This window comes from Hippoglossus stenolepis, chromosome 1, assembly GCF_022539355.2.
Source record: "Hippoglossus stenolepis isolate QCI-W04-F060 chromosome 1, HSTE1.2, whole genome shotgun sequence".
NCBI classification, from domain to species: domain Eukaryota; kingdom Metazoa; phylum Chordata; class Actinopteri; order Pleuronectiformes; family Pleuronectidae; genus Hippoglossus; species Hippoglossus stenolepis.
Genome location: NC_061483.1, coordinates 8,396,176 through 8,423,933, shown reverse-complemented (window position 1 = coordinate 8,423,933; position 27,758 = coordinate 8,396,176). Strand labels below are relative to the sequence as shown.

Here is a 27,758-nt window from a genome sequence, read left to right as displayed (position 1 = left end):
AAGAAATCTATTACTTTTCTATCAAACACTGCCGACACATTTGCCAACATTTCTTTCTTATGTTTGAAAGTTATCAATAAATGTATACAGAAAAAAAAACAATGTGTTGGTGTTTTCTTGTGATGTGTTTACTAACTATCACCATGTAGCTCCACAGGTCCAGTTCAACGCACCATTAACTTACTGGGTCACCACTCACATTTATTCCTTCCTATACATACAGAGTTCAGATTCAAATCAAGAAGCCGTTCATGTCACTGTTTCCAGCAGATCCACTGGTACGTCTGTTTTAGACTCTTCACTTTTCACCTCAGGACTACGCTCCTCAGTGTCGACGCTCACATCCACGTCACAGTTTTTCAGAATTGGCTCTGTTTCATTGGTCCGTTCACAGGGAGTCGTAGCAGAATTGTTCTCCATCTCTTCCTCCGACTCTTTCTCCTTTTCAGAGTTTCCTGAGGACGTGGTTCCTTCAGGCAAATGGTTTTTCTTCTTGTGCTTCTTCTTGCTCTTTTTCTTGCTCTTCTTCGAGCGTTTGTGTCGAGAGTGTGTGTCTGTATCATCATTACATCTTTTCTTATGTTTGCCCGGTTTCTTGGGGCTCCTTTCTCTACTTAACTTGATTCTTTCCCTCTCGGTGCTTGTGCTTCTTGACCTTTCTTTAGGTTCTCTTTTGCATTCATCGTCATCTTGTCTGTCTCCTTCTTCACTTTTATTCCTGTGCTTGTGTTCCCAGTCTTGGTCTCTACTTCTGTTTCTCAGCCTGTCTTGCTCTCGGTCTCTACTTCTACTCCTCGCTCTGTCTCTACTTCTGCTTCTACTTCTCAAAGGCCTATCTGACCTCCTGTCACTGTGTCTGGATCTGGACCACTTGTCGTCTTTGTCCTGGTGGGAGTCCCTCCTCTCTCGACTCCTGCTCCTCCGCCTGCTGCTGTCCTCTCGCCTGCTGTGGGATCTCTCTGATCTCGGTGGGCTTCTGCTGCAGCGGCGCTGCCACCATGATCGGTCTCCGTATCGTTCTGAACGCCAACTGTCTCTGCGACTCCCCCTGACACTGCGGTCTGGAGACAAGTGCAGGTCTCTGTCGGCCTCCCAGAATTCATTGCCAGGGTTTCGAAACACATGCAGGAAGTTGCAGTGCTTCCCTTTGGGGCACCTCTGTCTGTCAAACAATCCTGAGACACGGAAAACCAACATGAGCAGGAGAGTTAATATGCTGAGCTGAATCCTGTTATGTCACCAAGTCAAACTGTTCTTTAAAAAAAACTTAAATCTCATGTCCTTTATATATATATATATATATATATATATATATATATATATATATATATATAAAATTACTCACCACATATAGCATTCTTCCACCGCGTAACGGGACACAACTCACAATGAAGCTGTCGGCCTGCGTACCACCTCCCATTGAACTTGATGAAGGCTTCTGTACACTGCTCCTCTCTAAACAGACAAGGACCCAAGATTTAAAAAAATCTAACAATGTACAGTTTATATGTTTTGAAAAAGTCACTGAGTGATGTTGTGACAACTTACGTATCAAACTGAATGTAAACATTTCCTCTCAGGTGTGGTTCATGATTACAGCTGACCTATAAGGAAAAAAAGGTTTTAATAGAAACAAATGGGGTATTTAATGCACTGGTATCGCATCGATTCTCGGTATCAGCATTATCATCATTACCATTTCATTTTTAAGTTCTTTAAATAGTGACAGTGTCTTCATTTATTGAGCAATTATCTTTTCTTTCTTCGTTTCACTTAACAAATCAACAAAATATGTAATAATGTCTGAATTTTACAAAAGGTCAAATGGTCTATATTCAGACTTTGTATCGCTATCAGTTTTATTCAGATTTTGAATCTAATTATGTTGAGTTCAAACATGCATCACTTTATCTGCCTGTGCTTTCCTCTCTTTACCTTGAACTGAACCACTCTGCCGACACTCTTGAACTCTGGCAGAACATCATGGTAGAAGTCAACGAAGGTTTCCTGCAGGTCCTCCTCGCTGTGCTCCAAACAGGCATCGATGTCGTAATCATCACGGTGTGACTCCTCCATGCCGAACGTTTTAAACATACTGCGGATCATCAGAGTTGGGCTGGAAGTGGGATAACTGTGCTTCCGAGAACATCTGGACTCATAGAAGCAGCAGAGAGGACAATATATAGAGAGAGGAGGTATAAGTCTCTGTACTTACATTCAAACATCACTCAAATAGCAGATCTAGTGATTCAATGGAGCAAGAACCTGTTTCCGAATCGACATGCTCCGGTCTTAAGGAAGAACGGACAGTTGGCTACATCGAGCTCTGTTCCAAAGTTCTCAGATTTCTCTGTCACTGGAGCCTCAGGATTCATCCACGGTCCCCCATTATCGAGCTGGAAGTGAGAACATCAACAGAAAATTGTATCTATACTTATTTAAAAAGTACTTATACTCAATAGTTTGACTTAAAACTAGAATGAGATGTTGATTGGAATGAGATTTCACGTAGCACTTAGTTTTTAGTCTTTTACATAACATAACAGAAACTATTTAAATATTAGTTTATTCATTTTTAGTTTCCATTGTTTAGGACTTAAATTCAACTGAATTTGAAATTATTAGAGACCGAGCAAATTATCAGCTGACAGAAATTGGCTGTTACTTTTATATAATTTAATAAATAATGCAGAAATAATGTGCATTTATGTTTAAGGTTTATTTTCTTAATTCAAGTTCTATATAATTGTTTTTTTCAGGCAATATATCGGTACTCCTAATGTCGGTATCTGTATCAGCCCTCAAAATCTGTCAGGTTCTCCAAAAATATATACAAGTTATATTCCATTAGATATAGAATACACTACTGTATAAACTCTCCAATTTGGGGGAAACCCCGGACATGTTTATTATAGTAATATAAAAATGTATCTTACCCTATATAAATATATAGTTATATGTGTAATCGATCACATTTGTGTTTTTGTACCTGATTTTCAGCTTCATCCAACATTTTCTGAACAGCCTCCTACAAATGGTGTAAAGACACGGCTGGTGAAAATGTGTAGAGGTCAACAATCTGCAGAATATCTGTTTCAGTGGGTTAAGACCACATTCACAAGGACTCATAGGCACAAAACTGAAATGGCATTTAAGAGGGAGGTGTCTGGATCTTTGTCACACAAAGTAAAAGATACATCCTTGCTGTGAGAGCTGAAGGTGCTGTATGTTAAGGAGTACGATGGCTGCTCGTGCCACTCGGTCAAGGAAAAAAATGTAACACTTCACAAAGGAAACACTCATCTGGTGAGACCGTATGAATATTATATTCTTCACTTTTAGATGGACAGTGTAAATACTCATGATTATGTAGAAGAGGATATTTTTCTTTTTGTTTTTTATCCTCCCGGGGCTCGTGTCACCTCTTTGTCTCGTTTCTCCTGCTGTTTCTGCTCAGTTGCGTCTTGTTCTCTCTTCTGCTGGGCATCCCATTCCTCCTTTATCATCCGCTGTGAATAAAAAAACACATAAAAGACAGTGAATATGAAGCTTTGGCTACACATAAATACTCAACTAATTGTCAGTTCTTTCCATGGTATTTGTTGACTACTGGAAAAAATACAATACATCTCCAGAATTATTCTTAAATCTTTAGTAGAGCTCTATTAAACCCAGCTAAATCTCTCTGTGTCCTGACCAGAAAAATCCCACATTAGTAATGAACTCCTGTATCAGTTACTCCCTACAGCACATCATCATCAGTGTGAACATGTGTGAATGTAAATGTTGTGAATTGCACATGTTCTCTATGATTAATGCAAACTGTAGATTACCTCATCCTCCTCTTTTCTTCTCCTTGCAGCTTCCTCTTTCTCAGACCTAAGCCTGAATTCCTCCTGAGCAAGTTTTTCTCTTTGCAGCCACGCCTCGTGTAGCCGCAGTCTGAGAAAACAACGAGTCAAACACAATGACGATTAATAAAGCCTGCGCAACCAGGGTGCCTGTGCTGTTTATCACTGGATGTGTAGCTGCAGGACGGCAGAGTGACATTAGTACTGACGCACCTTTCCTCCTCAGCAACATCAATATCCTCATCATCGTGGAGTTCTTCTTCTTCCTCAGGAATACAGCTTACTCCATTTTTCAAACCTAAAACAGCGTTGTTAATAATCTGTCAAATGGAGCAGCTACAACCGTAGAAATAACAGCTGATGACAGAATGTACATACCACCTTCTCTGGCCTGGGCGAGAGCCTGACGTTTCCGTTTCCTTCTCTCTTTCCTCTGAGCAGATTTGCGTTGCTTTTGACTATAAATGTGGGGGAAACGATGACACATCAATCAATGTCCCCTGCAGTAAACTATGTAACACACAGGAAGGTCCAACAGGCTTTTGTCTGCTAGTCCGGGTCATATGTCTTGAATAATAAGAATCGGCTACAGGGTATTGTGCAGCAAAATGACTGGGAAGACCTTAAATAACCTTCGTCACCTGTACTAGGTCGAGATTTTAAAGACTAAAACGATTAATCAATAAACGAAACGGGAGCCGATTGATTGTGTGGCGATCGACTAATCCGTTAATCGATCTTTACATGTTTGATGTGTTCACGTCGCTATATGATCCGAAAACCACTAAAATGTTGGATGCACTTCTGAACTCTCACCGAGACTTACGCTAAACATTGACGGTAGCTAACATTTGACGTTAAGCTTTAACAACGTAGTGTTGGTAGCTACAGCGACATTGTGACAGTTACTAAAACATTATTAAGACATTAATAAATAAGATGTAAAGACAGACACGGACCTGAACACAGGAGCAGAGAGCACTGGAGGAGTGGAGGCTGCCATCACTGCTAGCAGCAGCTAACCAGTTAGCACGACAACGTGTTTTAGTCGCTTGTTTCTTCTCATTAGGGTTTAGTTAAAAACGACGCAGGAGCAAATGGTCACTGAGCGAGATGAGCTGAATCAGAATCAGATTCGGTTTGTTAATGTGTCGATATTAGTAAATAATTCCAGTTGGTTGTAGTAAACTTCAGTTGACTGTGCAGGCTGTGTTGTTTAGATCATGAGTGACACAGGAAGAGGCGGAGTCCATATAAAGTACTTCCGGTTCAACTCCATCCTCCATGAGTTTTGTCTCCTGAAAAAATACACAGTAAAACTACGTAAATATAATATAATATAATATAATATGATATTGAACATTTACTTTACCTTTTTAAAACGTTGTTCCTATAAAACTTAATTAAATTAAATTGAATGTGATGGGTCTTTGCTTATGCTTAGAGCTAACAATAGGTTGTCATACCCCATGAAAATAAAATTCTAAACAAAAAATCTCCAGGAAATGCAACAAAAATAGATCACATATATTTTCAGTTTGAATAGTATCACTACATTTTCAAGTTTAAGTAATTTTTTATATGACAGTGATTTAATTTAAATGGCTTGTTTTGCTGTGAAGCACATTCTGCCTCTGTATGAAATGTATGACAAATACAAAACTAATTGTTGATTAAATGGTATTAGAATTATCCATTGTGTACAGTAACTGTGAAACACACAGACAAGTGAATTATTTGTTTATTTGTCGAGACACTGTCTGAAAGGTGCTGCACATACACACTCCACCACAGCAGTTTTTCAAACCAAAACACAAAAATATGTAGTATTGTCAAGTAGTTTGAATGCAATCCACAGATCTCTTTTCTTTAACCTGACATTCAGATGACGGACACTCTGCCGACACCTGAGTATTTGTCATGTTTCCAATACTGCCCACTCATTGAGCCCACAGGTCACGGCTCCTTGTCCAAAAATAGCAAATGCTAATACCTGCAAAAAAAGAGCAGCACTTTGCAAGTTCTTGCAAGTCTTTTATTTAGAAATCCTTGACATCCCTGGCACTCTCTCTCCATCACTGACACTCTGGTCAATCACTTTTCTTCTCTGGTGTTGGCCTGAGAAAGAAGTCCGGCCTGGTGCAGCAGCGGTAGCACAGAGCCTGAGGCACCACAGCGTACAGGACATTGATCAGCAAAAATAACATCTGGCTGTCAGCAGGCACTCTGTAGGAGAACGGTGTCCGTGTGTGCAGAGACGCTCCAATATGAGAGAACTGAGCCTGTGAAGTAAAGAAAACCAGAGAGAGGGAAATTGGGAAATTGGACAAATTCTGGTATGTCCCTCATCCTCAAATCATTTTCAATATCAATTTCTGTCAGTTACAGTTTTTTTTTTAAATCACAGAAAAGAGACACATAACGTGTCTCATGGCAACCACGGCTGTCGGAGCATCAGCCTTCCTATTTATAGCCGAGCGGAACAGCTGACATTTATGTGAATACCGCCATGCCTCCTGGTCTGAAGTCATCTTCTGCCCTGATCCCCCCCGGTGAGTGACGCGTCAGCCTGCAGCTCAAACACAATAGCTGCTCTGTGTTGTGGAGATGAGATCGACACAACTCGCTGCTCCCACAGCTCTTTAGTTTCCATCTTTAGATTTAAATAGATAATATAGTGCAGATTCAGAGCCTATATCTGCTCATGGAGAAACTGGTGTTTGACGACATAGAAGAACATAAACAAAGACCGACCTAAAACCAGAAGGAGAAAGTTTGGGAGCAGCCTAGATTTGCCTGGTCTACCTAAGGAATGATAACTTCATATGGGAAGAGAAAATATTTTGCACTAAAACCATCTGTACTGAAGGCCTTTGCGTGGCTTTACATGACAAAAAACACAACGAGGTCTGGAAAACTGACCCGAGCAATTATTTCTTCATTTAAAAGAAATAGAATGTACCTGTGCCAGTGCTCCGGAGTGGACGAGAGTCAGGTCTGGCATCCACTCACATCCTGGGACCAACAGCCCGTAGAGAGTGATGATGTAGTACGGACCAGAGTACAGCAAGCTCACCAGCATCTGATAAACACGGATACGGTTCAAAGTTTCAGAGATTTGTGTTATCAGGATGATTTTTTGGCCACTTTAGTGTGACTGAGTTACCTGGATTTTAGGATAAGCTGAAGGGTCTTTCAAGTAAGGTTCATACAGTTGAGTGTAGTCTCGACAACATTTGCTGGAACAGTCCAGAGCGACCTAGAATACAGACAGTCTGAAGTATAGAGGCAGTCTATATGTTTTGTGGAGTGGGCAGTTGATCGTCTTGGTGTTTTCTCACCAGGCCTCTGAAGACGCAGAAAGCCCCGGCAGGGATGAGGTAGATAATGAAGAGGAAGTCCAGAGGTCTGTGGAGTAAACCTTTACTTTGTGCCTCCTGTATGTTCTGTACGAAAGAAAGCAGAAAGCTCTCTATCACATTCAGTCTGGCTGAACATAGGACAAAATCATTACGCCTGGAGATGAACTTGCAGGTTTTGTTCTTAGCAGGATTATGTAAAATCTACAAAAGCGATTTCCATAAAATTTTGTTGAGGGATGGGGGGATGACCCACAGGATAATAATAATTCAATTTTGTTGTGGATCCGAATCAGGGGGCCGTTCCAGGAATTATTTCCCTCTTTCTTTAACATTGCAAGATAGTGCGATTTTATTCTTGATATCTCAAAGAGTAATTCATCTTGATGAAAAAAAAAAAGGAATATTTAGGGGACTGATAAAAACTGTGAGTTCGGATCATGACTTACTGTTGTCTGAACGTCCTGGATGGAGGGCTGGCTGAAGACACGCAAACAGGCCCAGACGGACACTGAGATGTACAACATGTGGAGGAGGAACAGAGGACCAACATGGGTCTCGTATTTCCCTGGGAAAGGACAGAGGCAGGTTATGTGTCATTGTGGGAAAACACAGACCAAAAACCACTTAATGTAATGCCGACAGTAAAATGTGCATCTGTTTCAGTTCTACAAAAAGGAAAAGCTTGGACCATTGTAGTATTCTCAGTGGGAGTGTGCAAGGAGTTGCATGGGCTACCTTACATGAGCCATGTACAGCATCACATTATTTTGAGTCTACTTACCCACAGCATTCCCAAGAATGTAAACTATGGCACGCATGAGAAAAGATCCCACCCAGTAGAGTCCAATGGCTCGGTAACTGTCCCTGTGCAAACATTGTCAAAGCCAGATGAACACACTATACCTCCAAAGACTCGCAGATAGATGGATTAAGTAATAGATTCTATAAGCTTTATTTTCAGTATACAAACAAATAAAAAAAACTTTACAACACATACAAAAACTATGGTATAGATGTCAGTATAGTATAAGGGAACATTTTCCCATATTTAGTGATGCAGCTGTGGTAAACATCCCTGTGAACAATGCAGCACACTCACCCCCAAGCAATGGCAGCAATCATGAGCAGATATATGAGATAGTGCACACAGCCGTCCCAATAGGAGATCATGTGCCCATGCGCTGTGTTAATATGTGGATCTGCCTGAAACACAGGGCAGATTTATCAGTGAGAATGTGTGGAGAGACAAACACACACACAGGACACACACACACACACAGGACACACACACACACACACACACACACACACACACACACACACACACACACACACACACACACACACACACACACACGTGGCACAACAACTTGCCTCTTTGAGGTAAAACGTCACAAATCCATCAATGATGTTGTCCTGCTCCAGCCCAATGATCAGATTCACCACACTGAGGGATGCATACACAGCGTACACTGCACAGACACATGCATGTGCTTTCATTCACTTTGATTGTGAGACAATTTGGAGTAAACACAGCTGCCGACTCTTAATCCTGGGAGGGGCAAATTTCTATCTGACATGGACACCATGCAAACACAATGCGCTGTGTATCACCTTAATAGCTCAGGGTTTTAAAACAGCTCACACCACAACAAAACTTCTAAACACCATAAATATGCAGCTTTTGATTCAAAAGTCCAACAGAACCTCATGATTTGTATCTCATGACTTGGTATAAAAGTAATATTCCTCTGTACAAATTAAAAATGCAACAAGAAACATGCACTTGGTGATTCATACCATAGAAAAGAGGATCTGTGGGAGCCTTCTTCATGATCATAAAATGAGCTGAAATTGCCAGGATGAGGACTGTGGTACACCCAGCGAAGAAGAAAGCATCAGCACTAAAAGCAAAGTAAAAAAAAAAGATATTTTAAGAATATTCCTAAATATCTGACAAATGGTTTTCAAATGATAGACTTTAATAAAGAAGCAGGTCTGCTGTCACTCACCCGTTGCTGTAAATGAAGGAGTTGAACAAATAGCAGGTGGGAATGGACATCAAGGAGAGGGCGAACACCCCCGTCCCTGCAGACGCACTCATGGCAGAACAGCTTCCAGAGATTTGTGTTATCCGAGAATTTACAATTGAATAAAAAAAGTAATTCACAAAAAAAGCAAACTTTGGTGTTAAGTCATGTTTCAAAGAAAGAGGAAAAGCTCAGATGGTGTAAATGTAAAAAACGTCCAAAGCATGTTTAGCCGCAGAGTGAGAGAATATGTTCTGAACCACTTCTCTGCCTCTACTCTACTATACAAACGCTCTCTCTCTGACTCTCTCTGACTCTCTCACTCTCTCACCACTTCTCTGTCTCCTACCTACACTCTACTCTCTCTCTCTCTCTCTCATACACACACAAACATATCATCCTTATTAGGACTTTGCATTGTCTTCCTTTTATTGTGGACATCCTAACCAAAACCTTGTACCCAGACTTAACCCTAATCAATTCATACCTAACCCTAACCACTATTATGTCTAACAACTAACGTTAACAAAGATCTCAGATATCAAGCTCCTGCTCAGGACCAGGCTTTGGTCACCATTAGGTTTACTGGTCCGGACAAGGTAAAAGAGTAGACACACACACACAGACACACACAGGCAGTGACCTCTAGGTGTCAACTGGAAAATAACATGTTCTTTTTTTAAATTAACAAAAGAAATAATGTGCATTTTACAAGGTTATGTAGACTATTTGAAACACGAAACGTATTCATCATTAATAAAATAATGTACTAATCATAAACCTCACTTTACTGTGTATTCGTTGGAAATGGCACATCACACAGTAATACATAATAATAAACACAATAAAATAAATTATGGATTGAATTGAAAAAACACTTATTTTCCGTATTGTTTATCTTTTGTTTCTTTTTTTTGTCAACTTGTTTGTTTTCTCAATTTTTAATTCCGCAATAAAGATTAATGGAGGGAGAGACTGTTTTGGCGGAAGTGTGCGTAGCGTCACTTCCGGAGAGACGTAGCTAGCAGGGAGCTGCAGGAGCGATGGCGTCCGCGGGAATGGATGCGACGTAAATAAATAACAACACGCATGCTTCTGACGGTGTTTGGTCGTGCATCACTAACTGAGCATCCTGGAGGGAGATTCACGAACTAAACTAACACAAGGGAGCTGTCATGGCGACCGGGAGCGGGAGCAGCGGCGGCTTGGCGTCTAACCATGACGGGCAGGAGGGAGCGTCCAACTCGGCTCATTCTGGAGCCGCTGCGGGGATCTCCAACATGCCGGCCTCCGGTCCCGCTCCGTCCGCCTCCCCGCCGACGCTCGGCCTGCACCGGGAGCCCGTGTACAACTGGCAGGCGACCAAGAGCTCCCTGAAGGAGCGCTTCGCCTTCCTGTTCAACAACGAGCTGCTCAGCGACGTCAGGTTCATCGTGGGGAAGGGCAGGCAGGCCCAGAGGATACCGGCCCACAAGTTCGTCCTGGCCGCCGGCAGTGCCGTGTTCGATGCCATGTTCAACGGAGGCATGGCCACCACCTCGGCTGAGATCGAGCTGCCTGATGTGGAGCCCGCAGCCTTCCTCGCCCTGCTCAGGTGGGACAGGTGGTCACTGAGGGAAACTTTCACCTGAAGCTCCATTTGAAGGAGGGTGGGATGTAGTTATTGCTCTGGACACTGGAGATAAACAAACCGGAGCTCCATCACTATCTTAACACTGGGTCACTGTAATATAATAACCACCAGACCACTAGAGACACACAGTGTGGAGGTAGCTTTTGGTGCAAAATGATTGAGCATGTGTTACAATGGAATTTGTGTGGGCCACTTCAGGCAATGATGCGGCACCTAAGGTAATCTTGTGGCTCAAATTAAATGGATGTGGGCCTAAAGTGACCCACTTGTTAAATAGCAGAAGTGGCCCAAACATCCCCGAAACAAACATGGGGTCCTCACGACGAGGTGCAATCTGGATGTGAACCTAAAGTCGCTCAGGTAGTTAATAGTGACTAATGCGATGACTAACTTGTGGCCCAGATCTGGCAAACAGCATTGAACCACCCAAATGTCATCATTCCACATGGTATGTGGGCCCAAAAGAAATTTGAAGTTGCAGAGAATTAGAATGAGTCATAACTTCACCAAGGCCCAACATTCCCCTTAAATTGAAACAAGCTGCAGTTATTGCCACACCTGATTTTTTTTTTTTTTTATTATTACCAAGATCCAGTATTATAAAAAAAAGCTAAACAATAAATCACAATGTTAAAGAATGTGATGAAAATCCCTGGATCTGGACAAACATTTCAAGGCTTCTTTCCTGACCCGCACCGCCTCCTTTCACCAAGTTTCTTCAAAACTTGTCCAGTAGTTTTTGTGTAATCTTGCTGACAAATACACAAACAAACCAATCTCCTTGGTAGAGATAAGAATGCAACAGTTACACCCTTTCGAGGTGTCACCTTCTCTTCATTACAAATCAGCTGTATTTTGACACCAGCTACATATGTTAGATTCATTTCCCGTCAAATCCTCTGTCAGCCTCAAATGTGGTGGCCTAAGATTTCAGATTTTATACTGCAGATACAAATGTTTCATCTGCACAGGTTCCTGTATTCTGACGAGGTCCACATCGGTCCAGAGACTGTGATGACGACTCTGTATACGGCTAAGAAGTATGCAGTTCCCGCTCTGGAGGGTCACTGCGTGGAGTTCCTCACCAAGCACCTCAGAGCCGACAATGCGTTCATGCTCCTCACTCAGGTTATTGTCCCATCTACATACTTCACATTGGCAGTAAACAGCTTGAAGTGCACCTTTTATTTTATCACTTTAAATGTCACAAAATTCCCAAATTCCCTTTTGAAAATGCAGTAGTTCTCCTCTGGGGTACATACAATATAAAGTTAATGACCAGAATTGATTAATGGATATTAAAGCTGCTTTCAGACATGCGCTGAAGTTTGCACATTTTCCTGAAATGTTCCACAGAGGCTTTATGTAAGAATGAAAATGCCTGAGTCAGTTGCCCTGGACATTTTCTGGAACCTTTCCTGCCAGCCCCCGAGTGAAATGTCCAGAAAATGTCAGCGTGAGCCCATCTGAGAATAAGCCAGTGGGCATGTTGATGAAATTTCTAACACACAATAGAGGCAAAGATAAAAAAAGAATACAAATATCTGAGGATGAAAAAGAGGTGTCACACATGCAGAAAATGCTGAGGAAGACGGCAACTTAACAAGATGACAACAAGATTTCAGAGCTTTAAGGATTTAGGGAATATGGGAAAATGTCTGGACCAAAACCTTTCATGAGTTGAAAACAGCTTTAGTGAATGTGGCTTCTTTTGTGCTCTCGTTACAGGCAAGGTTATTTGATGAGCCCCAACTTGCCAGTCTCTGCCTGGACACCATAGACAAAAGCACTGCAGATGCAATAAACGCCGAGGGCTTCACAGACATTGACCTCGGTACGTGAGTCTCACTCACCTGATATTTCCTTGTCTGCAGCCTGATGCGGATGTGAAATGATGAATATTCTGTGTGTTTGTGTGCGTAGACACCTTGTGTGCGGTGCTAGAAAGAGACACTCTCAGCATCAGGGAGAACCGTCTGTTTGGGGCGGTGGTACGTTGGGCAGAGGCTGAGTGTTACAGGCAGCAGCTTCCCCCAACCTCGGAGAACAAACAGAAGGTTCTGGGGAAAGCCCTTCCTCTCATCCGCTTTCCACTCATGACTGTTGAGGAGTTTGCTGCAGGTAAGCCAAAAATAAACCAGTGGTCTCAAACTTTAAGACCCCACTGTGTGTGCGTTTCCTATACTGCCATGTTGTTGTTTTTTTTAAACACTGCACAGACCATTGTAGCCATTAATAAACATATTCGTCATGTTCCTATTGTGTCCATACAACTCAAACCACAGAAACCAGTTTGATATTCTTTCTTGTGCAACAGGGCCTGCCCAGTCTGGAATATTGTTCGATCGGGAGGTGGTAAATCTGTTTTTACACTTTACAGTAAACCCCAAACCACGGGTCGACTACATTGACAGGCCTCGCTGCTGCCTCAGGGGGGAGGAGTGCAGCATTAATAGATTCCAGCAGGTTGAGAGTCGATGGGGGTACAGTGGTACCAGCGACAGAATCAGGTGATATGACATAAACATCCTTGGGCAGTTATCAATCAGAGTAAATTGATTGTGTTTCCTAATTTCTTTTCTCTGTCTTTCTCTCTATAAAGATTCAACGTTAACAGAAGAATATCCATAGTGGGTTTTGGCTTGTATGGTTCAATACATGGACCCACTGACTATCAGGTCAACATACAGGTAACTTAATACGGCTCAAATGTGATGAATTAAAAACTTACGTAGCTTATATCATCCATGTGTTTATGGTGAGGATTAAATAGGTCAGTGCTTCCCAATTATTATCCAGACTGTGGTGGACCGTCAAACTCGACTTTGTCCGGCCACAGTTTCAAAAGGAACCAAATCTTTTTTTACATTTCTCATAGTAACATGAGAGATCTCTAGCTTGGTGTTTTGCTCTCTTGCTGCATTGTGCTGTGTGCAGCACTATTTGCTACATGCTTGGTTGCACTGTTTTCCATAAAGTTCGCACGCAGACAGTCAGACCTCATAGTTTCAGCTGCACCCACTAAAAACGTTTTAGTATTAAAAGGTTTGTAAATAAGCTTTCCTACATGTATATATATAATACCTGATTTTAAACAGTTTTAGTGGGTGTTATTTGTTTAATAAAAAAAGTGTTTTCTTTCTTATTTAAATTGTCTTGTTTTGTTCGTATTGTATGTATTATTATTATTATTGTAATTATTATAATCTAGTTTTCATTATTTTTAACATTGCACTGTGCAAAAAGCTGGTTTAATTCAACCAACAATTAAAACTGACATAGTGGAATATACAGTGAATTGTATGCAGTAGATTTTCTTCCTTAATGTCTTGACTTCCATCAAGTAAAGACTTAATCTTGTTCTTCAGATCATAGAGAGCGACAAACGCATCACACTGGGCCAGAACGACACGGGCTTCAGCTGTGACGGCACAGCGAGCACATTCAGAGTGATGTTCAAAGAACCGGTGGAAATCCTTCCCAATGTCAGCTACACTGCATGTGCCACCTTAAAGGTCAGTCTGAACTTGCTCTATTTCAAAAATGTCAACAAAAATAGAACGAATAAACATGACCATAAATAGGATTAACCCAGGGCCTGTTTTGTTTTTGTATTCCTCTCCTCAGGGCTCAGACTCACATTATGGCACAAAGGGGTTGAAGAAAGTGACCCAGGAATTAGCAACAGGGACCAAGACGACGTTCTTGTTTTTTAGCTCACCTGGGAATAACAACGGTACGTCAGTGGAGGACGGGCAGATACCAGAGATCATCTACTACACCTAGACTTAACACGGTGTCAAGCAGGTACACTGAACTCAGACTGCTGGAAAAAACTGTCTTGCTGGATATACAAACGTACGTAGTGCCTCACGATCCCTTGGAATAAAGAATGTGTGTGTTTGAGTGCGTGTCGATGCTGTACGTGTGTATCTGTCTATAGAATAGACGTGTACAGACGCGATCAGGAATGTGGAGACGGTCACAGTTGTGGTGAAAATCACAGCATGGAAACACTAAATGGCCGGTGTCATCGTTTTTTATATGATCTAAATACTCTTGTCCAGTGTGAGTGTTACTATCAGTCAGCTGACGAATGAAACTACAGAGACAGCGACCATGTGTTGGTTGATGCCATTTCACTTTATTTCGTCAGTTTTATTCTGATGCATTTATCGCAAGTGTAAAATTAGCAATTTTTTTAATTGTGCACTCGTCATTTATTAAGCTGGTGTCCTCAAGTACTTTGTTTTTGCACTGTGTTCAGGATCCATGTGTGTTGTGTAACTTTGCCAGTGGTACATGCTGTAATTTCTGACTTCATGTTCGCTTAGCACTTAATTAAAATGTAAAAAAAACGTTTTTTTTTGTCAATAAAATGTGGTCAGACCAAAGTAGGATTGTTTAATAAATTCCAGATGAAGTTGGTGTTGGTTATATTTTTTTATGTATACCATACTAGCTTATATTATTCCTATTTCTGACACTAGGTGATGCCAGATACTTTCTATTGCTATACAACAAACTATCGAAGCCAGTGGCTCCCAGCACGGAGGTTAAACCGGAGCGATTGTCAGATGATCAAGAGGGAGTTATTGCTTAATGCACAGTGATGAAGTAAAATATCAACAGCAAAAATTAATTAAATTGGTAGAAGTGGAAAATAATAGAAAAATGTCCCTTCTTTTTTTATTACATAATATTAGTGTAGATTCATCATTAATCTTTTCCTTAATTAAAAGTCACAATGTCAGTGTGTGTGTGTGTATATATATATATATGTGTATATATATATATATATAAAAGGATGATCATAAGTAAAAGTGCCCCAATAAATACAATTTATATAAACTTAAAAGTGCATATGATCAGAGCTGCAAAGAGTACTGAAAATATGATAGTATTAATAAGAATTATAAAGCAAAGCAATGCAAGACGTAAAATATTGTCTTTAAATACATGAGTATTGTATATCATCAAATTATAATTTCTTACACAAATGCTCTTTGAAAAAATCAATCTGTAATGTCACAAGTGGTTTTAGTTGTCAAAATATGTAGTGGATGGAAAAAGTTTGAAATTTGCTAATATAAAAATGATAAAGAACATACTCCTGAAGATTTAACTTGGGGAACAAAGCCAAACTGTGTATTAGCTTTTGATTGTCCTCATTTTCTGCTGCAGTGTCTAAAATCTATGTCATTTTGTTTTATCAGAAGGCTGTAGTTGGAGGTTGAGAGTTTCAAATGCTACAAAAGACAAAGAAAACGAATCAGCGTTGTCATTTCAGCTTCTGTGTGTCTTCCTAAATCCTTCTATAAATCTCAACAGTCCCAGATTATTTCTTGGTGGATGAGGTGTGTTTCTTATTCTGCCAGTGGAAAAGAAAACGAAGCTGAACGCTACAGCACCGAGATGAAGAGCTCTTCAACTGCACAATCTGCACATTCACACGAGACAGGCAGTGGCAACAAGGCCACTCTATCTGGCTGTGAGTGGGCTCTGACAGGAGAGGCTGTCAGGTGAGTCACTGGGAGAGCTTCTCCCCACTGACTGCCCACTTACACAGCCTCTATAAGAGAGAGAGACGCCAGAGAAACACTGAGAATCACTGGTTTTTAAACAACCAGAATCTAAATGCTCAAGAAGCAGGAGGACAAATACTGAGAGACCTCTGCCCTCACCTGGCATATGTAAAATAAAATTCAAGGTCTTAAGAGACAGTAAAAGCAAACCCAGTGAAAGCTCCTTGTATTTAGAGGACGGTGGAGGGAAGTGTAGGCTATATATATATATAAATAGCAACATAAACGTGTATCTATTCATATACAGAATATATTTACATGCATATACACTTTAATAAAGTTAATCACCAGAATAAACACAAAAATGTTTTTCATGTACAGTCTGATGAGATATGAAACAACTGTCTCATATGTGTTTATGTTATTTATGAACTGTTATGTTATTTAGGAACTGTTTCTGAAACTGTGCTCAAGCTGTCATCTTGTAATTTGTCAGTGACTAATCTCTACTGGTACAATTATTTAAAATATTTGTGCACTCAGTTAACATGACACCTGAGAGAGAGAGAGAGAGAGTAGAGAGTAGATTGAAAGCAGTGTGTGTGTGTGTACTTGTCCAGCTGGTGGGGAGTTATGTAATCGTTTTTTGAGGGATGTAGACAGCTGGGTAATTAATTACTTATTACTATATATATATATATATATATACATGTAGGACTATGTAATGCCACTCGTCTTCTCTGGTCACTGAATCATTCGCTGCTGAGCTCAGTTGATGTCAAGTGAAACTGCTCATTGTCGTTGTCTCACTTTGGATGATAATTATTGTAATGACAGTGGAGATTGTGCAATGAGGAAAAATTCTCTCACTGATGGTTTGTTTGTCTGTTTCTCTTCATCTTCAGACATGATCAGCGGGTTCATTTAAAAAACCTGGAGTTCGTAGCTCAGAATGAATTTACACAAATTCCTTTTGTTTTATTCAAAGAAAATCAATGTATGTCTGTGCCACTGGAGTGTGACTTTCATATACTGTATATTCAGAGATGTTGATTTTCAGCGGTGGATCAGCGAGGTGCTCTGCAGGCGGGGGATTCTCGTCAAGCTGGAGTCTAATTGCAGCCTTGTTGAAACAAAGAAGGCTGAAGAATGGAAAAAATGTTTCCCTGTAACACACAAGATGAAAAGAAAAGAAAAGAAAGAACAAAAAGAAAGCTGAGATGTTGCATTTGTGACAAACATCGCTCACAAGCCAGCCTCTTGTTGTTTACTGAGTGTGATTCAGATCAGTGTGTGTCTGACGCACAGCACAGGTTTGTATGATGTAGATGTTGTTCGTGTTGGTTCTTTAGACTTGGAGAGCGACATGGATGTTTTGATAAGAAGTGAAGGTTTTCTTACTTTTCTCCACTTGGCAGTATTTCCACTAGTGGGAATAAATAGTTAAGTACATTTACTCGAGTACTGCATGTCTGTAAAGTTTTCAGGTACTCTACCTGGGCACTGAAATGTCCTCCTATTCCTTCTATAGTTTGGCTGGTGACTTTTTAGTTGGGTCCATCTGCTAACATGGAGGAGGTGGAGTTTTTGACTTATACTGCAACCAGCCACTAGGGGGTGATGAAGATGATTTGGCCTCACTTCTGGGAGCTTCCATAATGTCCATCTTCATAGTCTAGTTCACTGTAATCATCTCATCAATGGAGTTTAAGATTATTTTTGGTTTCAGGGTGAATATATTTCTACTTAAGGAAAAAAAAGAATCTTTACCACAATATCATTTCAGTTTTTATCTCTGTGCTGGAGAGGAGCTCACCAACACCTTCAGTGTCGGCTGAATGGACCATGAAATCACTTTGGGTTTCAGGGTGAGGACATTTCTTCTATTGCTAAAAAAAACACGCAAACTCCACATCCTTGAAAATGAATAAAATAAAATAAAAAAATGTTTCTCCTTTCTGACGGCAGAAATTGAGGTGGGTGACAGACAACAATTTCTGAATGTCCATTTTCAGCCTGAATTAAGTGAGTGAAATGGTCTCAGTCAACAAAAAATAATCTGGCCAGTTTATAAAATACAGCACATTGTTAAATATTAGAGCTATGGTTGTAAAATAGCTGATAACCTCATATATAACAAGGTGTCAATCACAGCGGAAAATCCTCTGCAGAGCAAGTACCTTCACTTCTCATGTGTCAAGTATATTTAGTTGATAACATGATTGTACTTTTACTTAATATGCAGGACTTTTACTCATTACGTGTTTTTGCATTCCTATAAATTAAGGAATCTTTTTAATTTTCATTAAATAAAGTTTTCCTAAATCCTGCCTGCATGTCGCAGTGCAGCTAAAACCAGATATAATCAGACTAACAAGCGCCCCTCAGCAGCAGAGTCCACTGTCTCTGCATGGAGGCCTGAGTGGCTTCATTACTAACTTATAGAGCATGCAGCTGGATGAGCAGGGGACAAGATGTCATCAAACCTGATGTGCAGCAGCGATTATAAGGGTCTATTCTTAAGTGCACGAATGAGTGCTCTGATGCTGATCTGCACGTGTGGGTTCATGTGACAGGGAGTAATTATGTGCACCCAACAAAGCTGGGGCTATTTTTTACTTCCTTTTTCTATTTTTTTTTTTTCAGAAAGAACATAGCAAGTGTACTCCGCCATTCATACACGTCCCACGCTACAGGAACACTGTGCACTGTCTGCTAGGGGCTGGCTGGCCTGGGCCAACCTTAACCCCGGCACTCTGCAACACCAGATGTAGGTCGCTCAGTGCTGCAGGGGCTAGAGGATGTGGTGTCTGCGTGTGTGTGTGTTTTGTGTGTGTGTGTGTGTGTGTGTGTGTGTGTGTGTGTGTGTGTGTGTGTGTGTGTGTGTGTGTGTGTGTGTGTGTGTGTGTGTTGATGGGGAGTTTGTAGTATTTTGTGCACACACACGGGATGTATGTATGCTCTCGGAGGCAGAAGGGGGCGGGGCAGGGGGGGTTAGAGTTATGATTGTAGTGGATGAGTTCATCATCAAGGACATGGCCTCCAGCACACTGTCTCCATTGCTGTCACATTGCATTGTCACAAACAGTCCACATGAGGCCTGACAGCCTGGCAGACCAGACCGAGGGGGGACGCTCGCTGGTCTCTCACTGCGACTCGCTCTATTATTTTCCTGCACTCGCTCTCTCCAAGCATCCCTGTGCAATAACAGGTTATTTATAAAAATTGTGTTTGTGAGCTCCTCTCCCGCACAAAGCTTAAAACCGAAATAATGTTGTAGTACCGATTTTTTCCTTAAGTAGAAATATATTCACTCTGAAACACAAAATTATTTTATGCTTCATTAATCAGATAGTTGCAGTGAACGAGTGGAGGCTCTGTGGCGGATGTAAACACGTGGAACTCTGGATTAGACTTTGTCGCTTTGTTAACTTTACACATGTAAGCATGCTAATCAGTCATTAGTTCTGCTCATATTTGGATCACAGACTATAAAGACAAATTATATATGGCAGCTCCCAAAAGTGAAGCCAAATCATCTAGGTCGCCACCTGGTGCCTGGCTGCAGTAAAGGTCAAAAACTCCACCTCCTCCATGTTAGCAGATGGGACCCAACTAAAAAGTACAAAGTCCGATTTTTGTCAAAAATGGTTTCTGTCATTCAAGGTAGTTCACGTTGATGTTTGATCAGCTCCCAAAATCTAAATATATTGGCTTCATTTTTAAACCGAGAGAGGAAGATGAGACATGTCGTCCATCTTTATAAACAGTTTATGATTTGGACATAAACCAGAAAAGAATACTAAATTTTAACCTGAAGATGGTGCTAAGTGAAAAGTTACCAAATACGACACTCCGATAAATATTTGTGTCAAAACCACAAATGTTAGATGGCGGAGCTAAAGGAGGGATCATCAGAGAGATGATAAATTCATGAGGGGAGCATGAATGCGTGAACTAAGGTTCATGACTACCCATTAAATATTCACCGAGGCATTTTACATAACGGCCACAAATGTGCTGGAAAAGCCAGAGTGTCACCGAAATCAATACCATTCATCCTCTGAGGACCATGAATGACTGCACAACATTTCCTCCAATAGTTGTTGAGAAATGTGTTGAAGCTGCTCCCCCCCACTCAGACAGTCTTTGTGCTAAGTGAAGATAACTAGCTGCTGGCTGTAGCTTCAAATTTAATGGGCAGACATGAGAGAGAGGAGAGTTCTCATCTGAATCTCCACAAGAAAACAAACAGCCCGAGGGTATCACTAAAATTGTTCTATTATTTGTTTAACTGTAGGATTTAACGTTGTGTTTATTTCCTAGGCACTAATCATGTTTCCCTGAGGTGCAACAGTTACAGTTTTATTTTCCTTATTTCCTCGTGTCTGTCCGGGGCATCAGTCTGCTCTGTGAAGACGCGGGTGAAGTTTCTCTAATCTAAACTGATTACAGCCTTCCCTGCTGTGTGCCAGTTTCAGCACATCCCCCCCACACACACCCTCCCTCCCTTATCATCACAGCTGATTGCACTGCTGAAGCCCAAATGAACTGTTAACCCCGTCTTCACCACGGCCATAAATAGAAAAACCACAGTGCGGCACTCGGGCGGCGATGAAACAATGCTGAGGGTCTGTGCTTGTGTTGTGGATCACTTGTGGGCTAATGTGTCCAAAGTCACCATTTGTTACCTAATCGAGATACACAGGCGCTGACTTCTTCGGGCGATGAGCTACATATGTCATAGCCGCTGATGCGCAGAGCAATAATGTATTAATGATGCACATAAATATTTCAGTTGCTTTTCACAGTGTGAACTATTGGTCTTGGGCCTCTTCAGAGACATTTACTGTGAATGCTGCTCTCCCTCCACTCACAGTTACAGTTGTTCAGGCCATCTGGTTTGATGTGCTCACCATTAGAGGACGACTGAGTGGAACTGATGAAATGTGGCTGCAGTAAATTCCTCATTTGTAGTTTGAAACAAGCATAATTCCTGTTGATCTACACTTTTACTGTTTGAATGAGACTTTACGAGGAGGCAGCTGGACCCGTGCAACTTTTATTATCAAAGCAAATGTATTATTTATCTCAGGTAAAAATTATGTAAATGTAATTTTTAAAAATTAAACCATCTGAGACCAAATTTGTTCATTAGTGAGACTGAGCCTTCTACTTAAAAGCCATGTCCACCTATAACAGTGTTTCTGCAGGTTCACCAAGTTCAATTATAGAAATGTAACACCGATTAGAATGGAATTTAATACAATAAATACCACTAGGGTTGATAAGGCCTAGCATTATTTACCAAGGGCAACAATTTTTTGACATGTTGGCAGATCTCCCTAACATTTCCTAATATCTTTCATTCATGGGACTTTTCTTTAAACCGGTTATCAATGTTCTGTAAAACAATGTGCATGACTTCACAAAAGACACTAGGATATGACCTGCCTATGAATTCCATCTTCGTTATTCAAATTTCAGAGAGAAGATAGGAATAAGGGATAGTTTTCTGATTCAAATATTCCCCGATAGCTAGTACGACAGCCATCACAAGAAGATGGGGTAAGATGGACCACCCCCCACCCCGCCAAGAAAAGTAGAGATTATAGAGGAAATTAACTCCATGGAAAAACTGACAATCTGCCTAAGACTTCAAGACACACAGCTTGAAGAAAAGTGGGAGAAATGGAAGTTATTCAGAACCAAAAATAGCAACAAACACTATGGAGAAGACAAACTGATGATTAGGTGATGAAACAGAATGGACTGAAGGTGTAACATCCATAAACATTTGTCTTGTTTGTTCTATATGATTGTACAAATGTTATAATATATATATATTTTTAAACATGAGCTGGATACAACATCTAAAATAACAAAACAAACCCCTCATTGTGAAAATACGCATTTATTGACAACAGTACAATTAGATTCTTATGAAACAATGTGACACAGAAAAATAAAGCTGCATTACAAATAGATTGTATCTGTATATTCACCATCTGCAGCAATACTGATACTGTACTGCATAATTCATAATAATACATCAAACCATGTCAAAAACAAGTACCCATCAGGACACAAACTACCAGTGAAACTTCCTAGTTACAATGTGATGAATATACTAAAGGATGTGAAAGGTTTGAGAAACTCATGTTATTTAACTTTAAGTTTTAATACTGTATGAAGCAACGCGAGTCAAAAATATTGTTTATGTATAAAAAAGGAAGATGGAAGTTAAACAAACTCATTTTCTACAGGAAGAAATCCTTCTGGGAAAATTCAAAAAAACTGATTATATTTGGTATGTTTTTTTTTTTTTACTCAAACAATAAAACTGCATCACATATTACAAATTATAATGGCGGGTAATAAAGTATTAATATTGATACTGTAGTAATTAGAGCTACACCAACAAATACACAGTTGCATATTGTCATGTGCCATACTGCAATGCATGTTTTAACAAGTAGCTGAATATGAATGAATACCATAAATACTGATACCACCTGAGACATTACAGATCAGTAGCGGTCATAATGTGGTCTCTGTTGATGGGAGCCCTGGTTGGAGCCTGATTGACCGCTCCCATGTCCCCAGTGCCTGTCTCGGTCCCTGTCCCTGTCTCGGCTTCTGTCTCTGCTTCTGTCTCCGTCTCGGTCTCTGTCTCTGTCTCGGTCTCGGTCTCTGTCATGCCAGTTCTGCTCACGACGGTCTCCCCCCCAGCTTCGGTCTCGGTCTCGGTCTCCTCCCCAACCACGACCTCTGTGCCCACGACGGTCCGGGTACCTAGATAGAGATGGATAAATATAAAGAATTTAACAATAGGTACTAATGCATGCATAACATGGCCCATATCAAAAGGCAGTTAAATTGCATCCTTTTTTGTGACACTATTATTTCAGCTAGAGAAAAGGTGCAGTATTAATGAAATGTACTCTATAACCCAAATAACTCCAGCAACAAATCTCAACTTGAGGATGATTTTAGTCACAACTAACGTCATTACATCCCAAACATGTGTTTGGTGTAAAATGAAGCAAACCACCCACAAAAGCTTGTTCACAAGTTAGAACAGTTGTATAATGGTTCCTGTGGCCGCAGCATATAAAAAGGTAACACGGCACTAACTGAAGTAATAGCAGACATACGAGTGAAAACATAGGCAGGCAGCCATGTAGATTGTGAATGCTCCTCCAGCTCAGTCAGATTTATTTACAATAGAAAACTAAACAGTCTTTTAACTAATTTAAAAAGGACATTAAGCACTATTGGTTGATTCATAATCCTTTTTTTTTTTACTTAAACAATCAAATAATTATATCATTAATATTCTGCAAATGTGATGATTTGCTGCTTTTTCCAAGGTTTGATTGCCGGTGGAAAATAAATGAAAACATTACCTCTGACAGAGGGAGAAAAGGCTTTTTACATATTTTCTACTTTTTAGACAAAACTATTGAAAATGAATCGATGTGTTAATATGTGCCCTACACAGCAGTGTTCCTCTAATGAGATAGATATAGATATAGAATGAGATACCACTATACAGCATCAACTTGTCGACTGTTTGGCTTTTATTTGTCATAGAAATCGCAGTGATAAGAACTCGGTGTGATTCATTTCTTTCAGATCACACTGCTGCACATCCCCTGATTCCTAGAGACACCGTCACTGACCATAAACATGCAACATAAACCCCAACCACGACAACACACGTGTCTCTGTCTGTCCACTGTTCGAGCTCCTGTTCGAGCTCCAGTACCTGTTGTCTCTTCCTCTCTGGTTCCCCCCCGCTCGACCCCTCCAGTCCTCGACCAGGGGCGGCGGGTCGGCTGCTCGGTTCTGGTACTTCTGGTACTCGGGGTCCTCGGCTGAGAACCGGTGGGCGAACAGTTCCTCGTACTCCTGCAGGGTCTCCGTCTTCTCGGTCATTCTGTAGCAACAGAGAAGTCGAGTCACTGGATGTAAACACAAAGCTGCTAACGCGGATACACGAGTGTTTTCGACAAAGACATTTCTGTGTTGTGTCGCATTAGCACCTGCTACACACACACCGCGTGGACCAATGAAAACAAGGCTGTTACCGTCAGATAAAGATACAAACAACTAAAGAAGTCACAATGACAACATTTCAAACTCTCACGTATTCAAAACCCACCTGAACAAGACGTGAACGTTGCTATCTTCAGCAACACGTTCGTAAATATTATCGTGACGCTGTTAATCCGAAATCCGGTATGAGTCCGTCGCTGATGCGCTTCCCCCTGGAACAAATACTTATTTTAAAGGTTCCGGGGGCGCACACACCCATTTATGTCTGTTACCGGCCAGTTGGAATACAAAGAAATCCAAACAGTTAATATTAGTGTAGAAGTTAAAAGTCAAGTTACACGGAAGCATTTCGAGCTGAAGGAGCAACAAGTGGCACAGACGACCATAAAATGTGCCATAACCGTTGTTTAATTGTTGTAATTCCAGAATTTAAAACATGTAAGTGCACCTGAATTTAGAAAAGATATTGTTGTTGGTATTTTTTTTACAACATTATATTATATTAGAATTGTATCAGAAGATACAAACAACTAAAAATCACTATAAAAATGTTGGAAACACACAGAAAGTGCAAATTATGCTAACTTTAGCCACTCATTCATACGCGTTATCATGCAATCAATAGCAAACGCTTCATTTTGGAACAAATGCTCTTTTTTTTTAATTCAGAGGGTGCACCGATGATAGCTTTTACCTTTTAGTTAGAAAAAACATGGTAAAATTTGCCGTAGCCATCATTTGGTGTAAATTGGGGCAAAGGTGCCATCTACTTGTTTACAACTGAATTTTTAAGAAACGTTTTAGTTTTAATAAAAATGTGTTACGTCATGTTCGAATCAATACCATAAAGATGCAAACTAAAATAATGACTTAAAGCTAGCTAAAGCATTTCAAAGTTTTGGAAACACACCTGCAGAAGGCGCGAATGATGCTAACTTTAGATAAGTGAGAGCATCGCTGAAACTCTTCCCCCTGGAACAAATAGACTCCTTTAAGTGGTTCCGAGGGCGCACGCACCTGCCACTGATTGACACCTGCCATCATCCCTTTAAATTAGCCGAAACCTTTATTTGTTGTAGTTTAGGAGAAAGCGTCCAACTGCTGGGAGCTGGAAACATGTGAGTGCGGCTGGGTTCACATAAGATACCGTCCCTGTTTGTGTGTTTGTTTAAACTCCATGTTGTGTTAATGTTTGCATTGGGAGTGATTTGGGTTGAAACTCAGACGGACCGGCACCTCCACCCCCGCAGCAGCAGCAGCAGACACTACCGGGTGGGTGAGTGGAGAGTGGGCGGCTCTGGAGGTGGTGGTGGTCGGAGCCTGAGCAGGTGGAAGCCGCTCCGTGTCGCTGCTGCTGCTGCCGCTGCCGCCCTTCATTAGAAACACAATCCCGCTGGGGAGGGACGACACCGCACAGCGAGCAGCACGCAGGGGAACCAGTCACCTAACCAACCTGCGCCGGGTTTCTTTCTTTTTTTTATTGGGAGGAGGACAACCGGGAAGGGAAGCCATTAGGAACCAGTGCGGGATTTATTCGGGGGAAAAAACAAGCGAGCGAAGAGAGGGGGAAAACTTCCAGGAATGACCGGGTTTCTGTGAGCCTGACAACCCGGTGAATCGAGTTTGCTGAGAAGAAGAGGAGGAAGAAGAAGAAGAAGAAGAAGAAGAAGAAGAAGAAGAAGAAGAAGAAGAAGAAGAAGAAGAAGTGATCTCCTCTCCTCATATTTCAGCGGCGCACAGGGACTGAACTCTGTGGACCACCGATCATCTGTGGACTTTGACTCTGCGCCTCCGAACACTGTTCTCCTCCCGATCCGCTGTCATTAATAAAAGCGACGTTTTTTTAAAAAACCCTAGGAGCTGGTCCTCAGATCTCGCTGCAATGGGGTGAGTAAGATATAAATAAAAAGTCCTGTTGGGTTTTGTGCGAGGTTATATCCAGACAGCGCTGCCCTTCAGTGCGCCTCTCGTGACACCTGCACCCACTGAGATATGTGCGCGGTGGAAATACCTCCACAATGATCCACCTTTCACTCCTATTGCAAAACAGCCTGTTTGGATCTGACGCATTTCTACTATTTTACATTATTGTTGTTTTTGTATCAATGTGAGAAATTCAAAGAGCTTGTGCGGAAAAGCTTCAGAGAAAATGGATTTATATGTCTTTTCTTTTTTACGCACAGTTTCCTATGGATTATATCTGTGTGTATGTGGTTTTGAAGGTGTCATTAATTGTGATATGGAGGTGTCAGACTAATAAGGTGTGTGTGTGTGTGTGTGTGTGTGTGTGTGTGTGTGTGTGTGTGTGTGTGTGTGTGTGTGTGTGTGTGTGTGTGTGTGTGTGTGTGTGTGTGTGTGTGTGTGTGTGTGTGTGTGTGTGTGTGTGTGTGTGTGTGTGTGTTCCACAGAGCTGGAGGTATAGTGCTGCACTCCCACAGTTGTTTACTGGGTACAGAATATTATTTAGCCTCCAATGGTGTGAGTGTTGCCTCAACGCCTCAGCAATAATGAGCTCTGCTTCACGCTGACTTTCCTTTCTGAAGTTCCCTAATCCTGTTTGTACTCCTTTTTTAGTATTTGATTTGCAGTGGTTACAGCTCAATGTAATTTTATTACAGAAACCAGTCTCTGAATAATTGATGGGAACTTTTACATTTGTGACAACAAGAATTCTTTGATTTCTGAAAAACTATGAGGCCAAGTGTGGAAAATAATCAGCTTAATGTTCTGTAATCAAGTCAAAACTGCCTCTGTGCTTGGTTTTTTCCTGAGCAGTTTTTTTTAATATTTATATTATGTAAGAAACCAGTTCAACCGTCCTGACGACTCATCAAGAGTTTGGCGTGGTCACCCAGCAGGTTTAGAACTGAGAGGAGACGCTGTTGTTTCAGTACACTGGCCCACGCAGCATGGCAGCTGTAGTCCAACTCAAGGCAGGAGGTCACACCTATAGTGACTGAGACATTACAACAAGTTTCCTTACTCCAGTTGTCTGGTTTCAGTCTGAGCCGGCCTGTGGTATCACAGGTGGACACAAACGTATAGAGAAATGTAATGGGATCCAACCAGGGGCAGAAAGTGGGAGGATTTGTTGAGCGTTCCATTGAATGATAGCTTTCACTGTTGTTTCATGGTGATAGTGATAATGACTGATATATAAAGACTAATGAAATCAGCAGATAATCACATTTGACAAACTGGAACCAGCAATCACTAAATATTTAAAAAATCTGCACAGATTACAAAGACCACACTAAGAAGCTGACAGTAGGACTTAAAAAAAAAAGACTGTGTGT

General features: G+C 41.0%; 5 protein-coding genes across 8 annotated transcripts in view; 2 read left to right on the top strand and 3 right to left on the bottom strand.

Moving 5' to 3' along the window:
• Window positions 1-180: 180 nt before the first annotated feature.
• zrsr2 (zinc finger (CCCH type), RNA-binding motif and serine/arginine rich 2) lies at window positions 181-5,103 on the bottom strand. 2 transcript variants are annotated; one of them, XM_035154195.2, is made up of 11 exons: window positions 4,811-5,103; window positions 4,230-4,309; window positions 4,065-4,149; window positions 3,834-3,942; window positions 3,423-3,509; window positions 2,990-3,028; window positions 2,266-2,396; window positions 1,936-2,149; window positions 1,549-1,604; window positions 1,346-1,455; window positions 181-1,175 (listed from the first exon to the last, which is right to left on the bottom strand). In XM_035154195.2, exons 1-11 carry the CDS (start codon window positions 4,852-4,854, stop codon window positions 250-252), a joined length of 1,881 nt encoding a protein of 626 aa, XP_035010086.1. In that variant the 5' UTR covers window positions 4,855-5,103; the 3' UTR covers window positions 181-249. The 2 variants fall into 2 exon arrangements, with proteins under 2 accessions (XP_035010086.1, XP_035010095.1); XM_035154204.2 differs by having other exon boundaries at window positions 4,233-4,309.
• Window positions 5,104-5,576: 473 nt separating this feature from the next.
• Window positions 5,577-9,588, bottom strand: LOC118110175 (transmembrane 6 superfamily member 1). Its single transcript, XM_035157868.2, has 10 exons — window positions 9,226-9,588; window positions 9,014-9,117; window positions 8,588-8,685; window positions 8,313-8,416; window positions 7,995-8,077; window positions 7,660-7,778; window positions 7,193-7,297; window positions 7,018-7,110; window positions 6,814-6,933; window positions 5,577-6,133 (listed from the first exon to the last, which is right to left on the bottom strand). Exons 1-10 carry the CDS (start codon window positions 9,315-9,317, stop codon window positions 5,942-5,944), a joined length of 1,110 nt encoding a protein of 369 aa, XP_035013759.1. The 5' UTR covers window positions 9,318-9,588; the 3' UTR covers window positions 5,577-5,941.
• Window positions 9,589-10,233: 645 nt separating this feature from the next.
• LOC118112263 (BTB/POZ domain-containing protein 1) lies at window positions 10,234-15,304 on the top strand. 2 transcript variants are annotated; one of them, XM_035161441.1, is made up of 8 exons: window positions 10,234-10,837; window positions 11,848-12,004; window positions 12,605-12,710; window positions 12,800-12,997; window positions 13,257-13,386; window positions 13,479-13,566; window positions 14,245-14,391; window positions 14,504-15,304. In XM_035161441.1, exons 1-8 carry the CDS (start codon window positions 10,419-10,421, stop codon window positions 14,660-14,662), a joined length of 1,404 nt encoding a protein of 467 aa, XP_035017332.1. In that variant the 5' UTR covers window positions 10,234-10,418; the 3' UTR covers window positions 14,663-15,304. The 2 variants fall into 2 exon arrangements, with proteins under 2 accessions (XP_035017332.1, XP_035017321.1); XM_035161430.1 differs by having other exon boundaries at window positions 13,194-13,386.
• A 6,995-nt stretch (window positions 15,305-22,299) lies between these two features.
• LOC118109752 (RNA guanine-N7 methyltransferase activating subunit) lies at window positions 22,300-24,700 on the bottom strand. The gene is made up of 3 exons (XM_035157116.2): window positions 24,569-24,700; window positions 24,173-24,343; window positions 22,300-23,196 (listed from the first exon to the last, which is right to left on the bottom strand). Exons 2-3 carry the CDS (start codon window positions 24,340-24,342, stop codon window positions 22,932-22,934), a joined length of 435 nt encoding a protein of 144 aa, XP_035013007.1. The 5' UTR covers window position 24,343; window positions 24,569-24,700; the 3' UTR covers window positions 22,300-22,931.
• A 760-nt stretch (window positions 24,701-25,460) lies between these two features.
• Window positions 25,461-27,758, top strand: part of homer2 (homer scaffold protein 2) — a 30,786-nt gene continuing 28,488 nt past the window's right edge. Inside the window, exon 1 of one of the 2 annotated variants that reach the window (XM_035157105.2) lies at window positions 25,461-25,580. In XM_035157105.2, the coding sequence (XP_035012996.1) occupies window positions 25,579-25,580 (2 nt within the window). In that variant the 5' untranslated portion in view covers window positions 25,461-25,578. Of the gene's footprint in view, window positions 25,581-25,765; window positions 26,350-27,758 lie in introns of those variants that run through there. The other variant, XM_035157096.2, reaches the window with a different exon arrangement.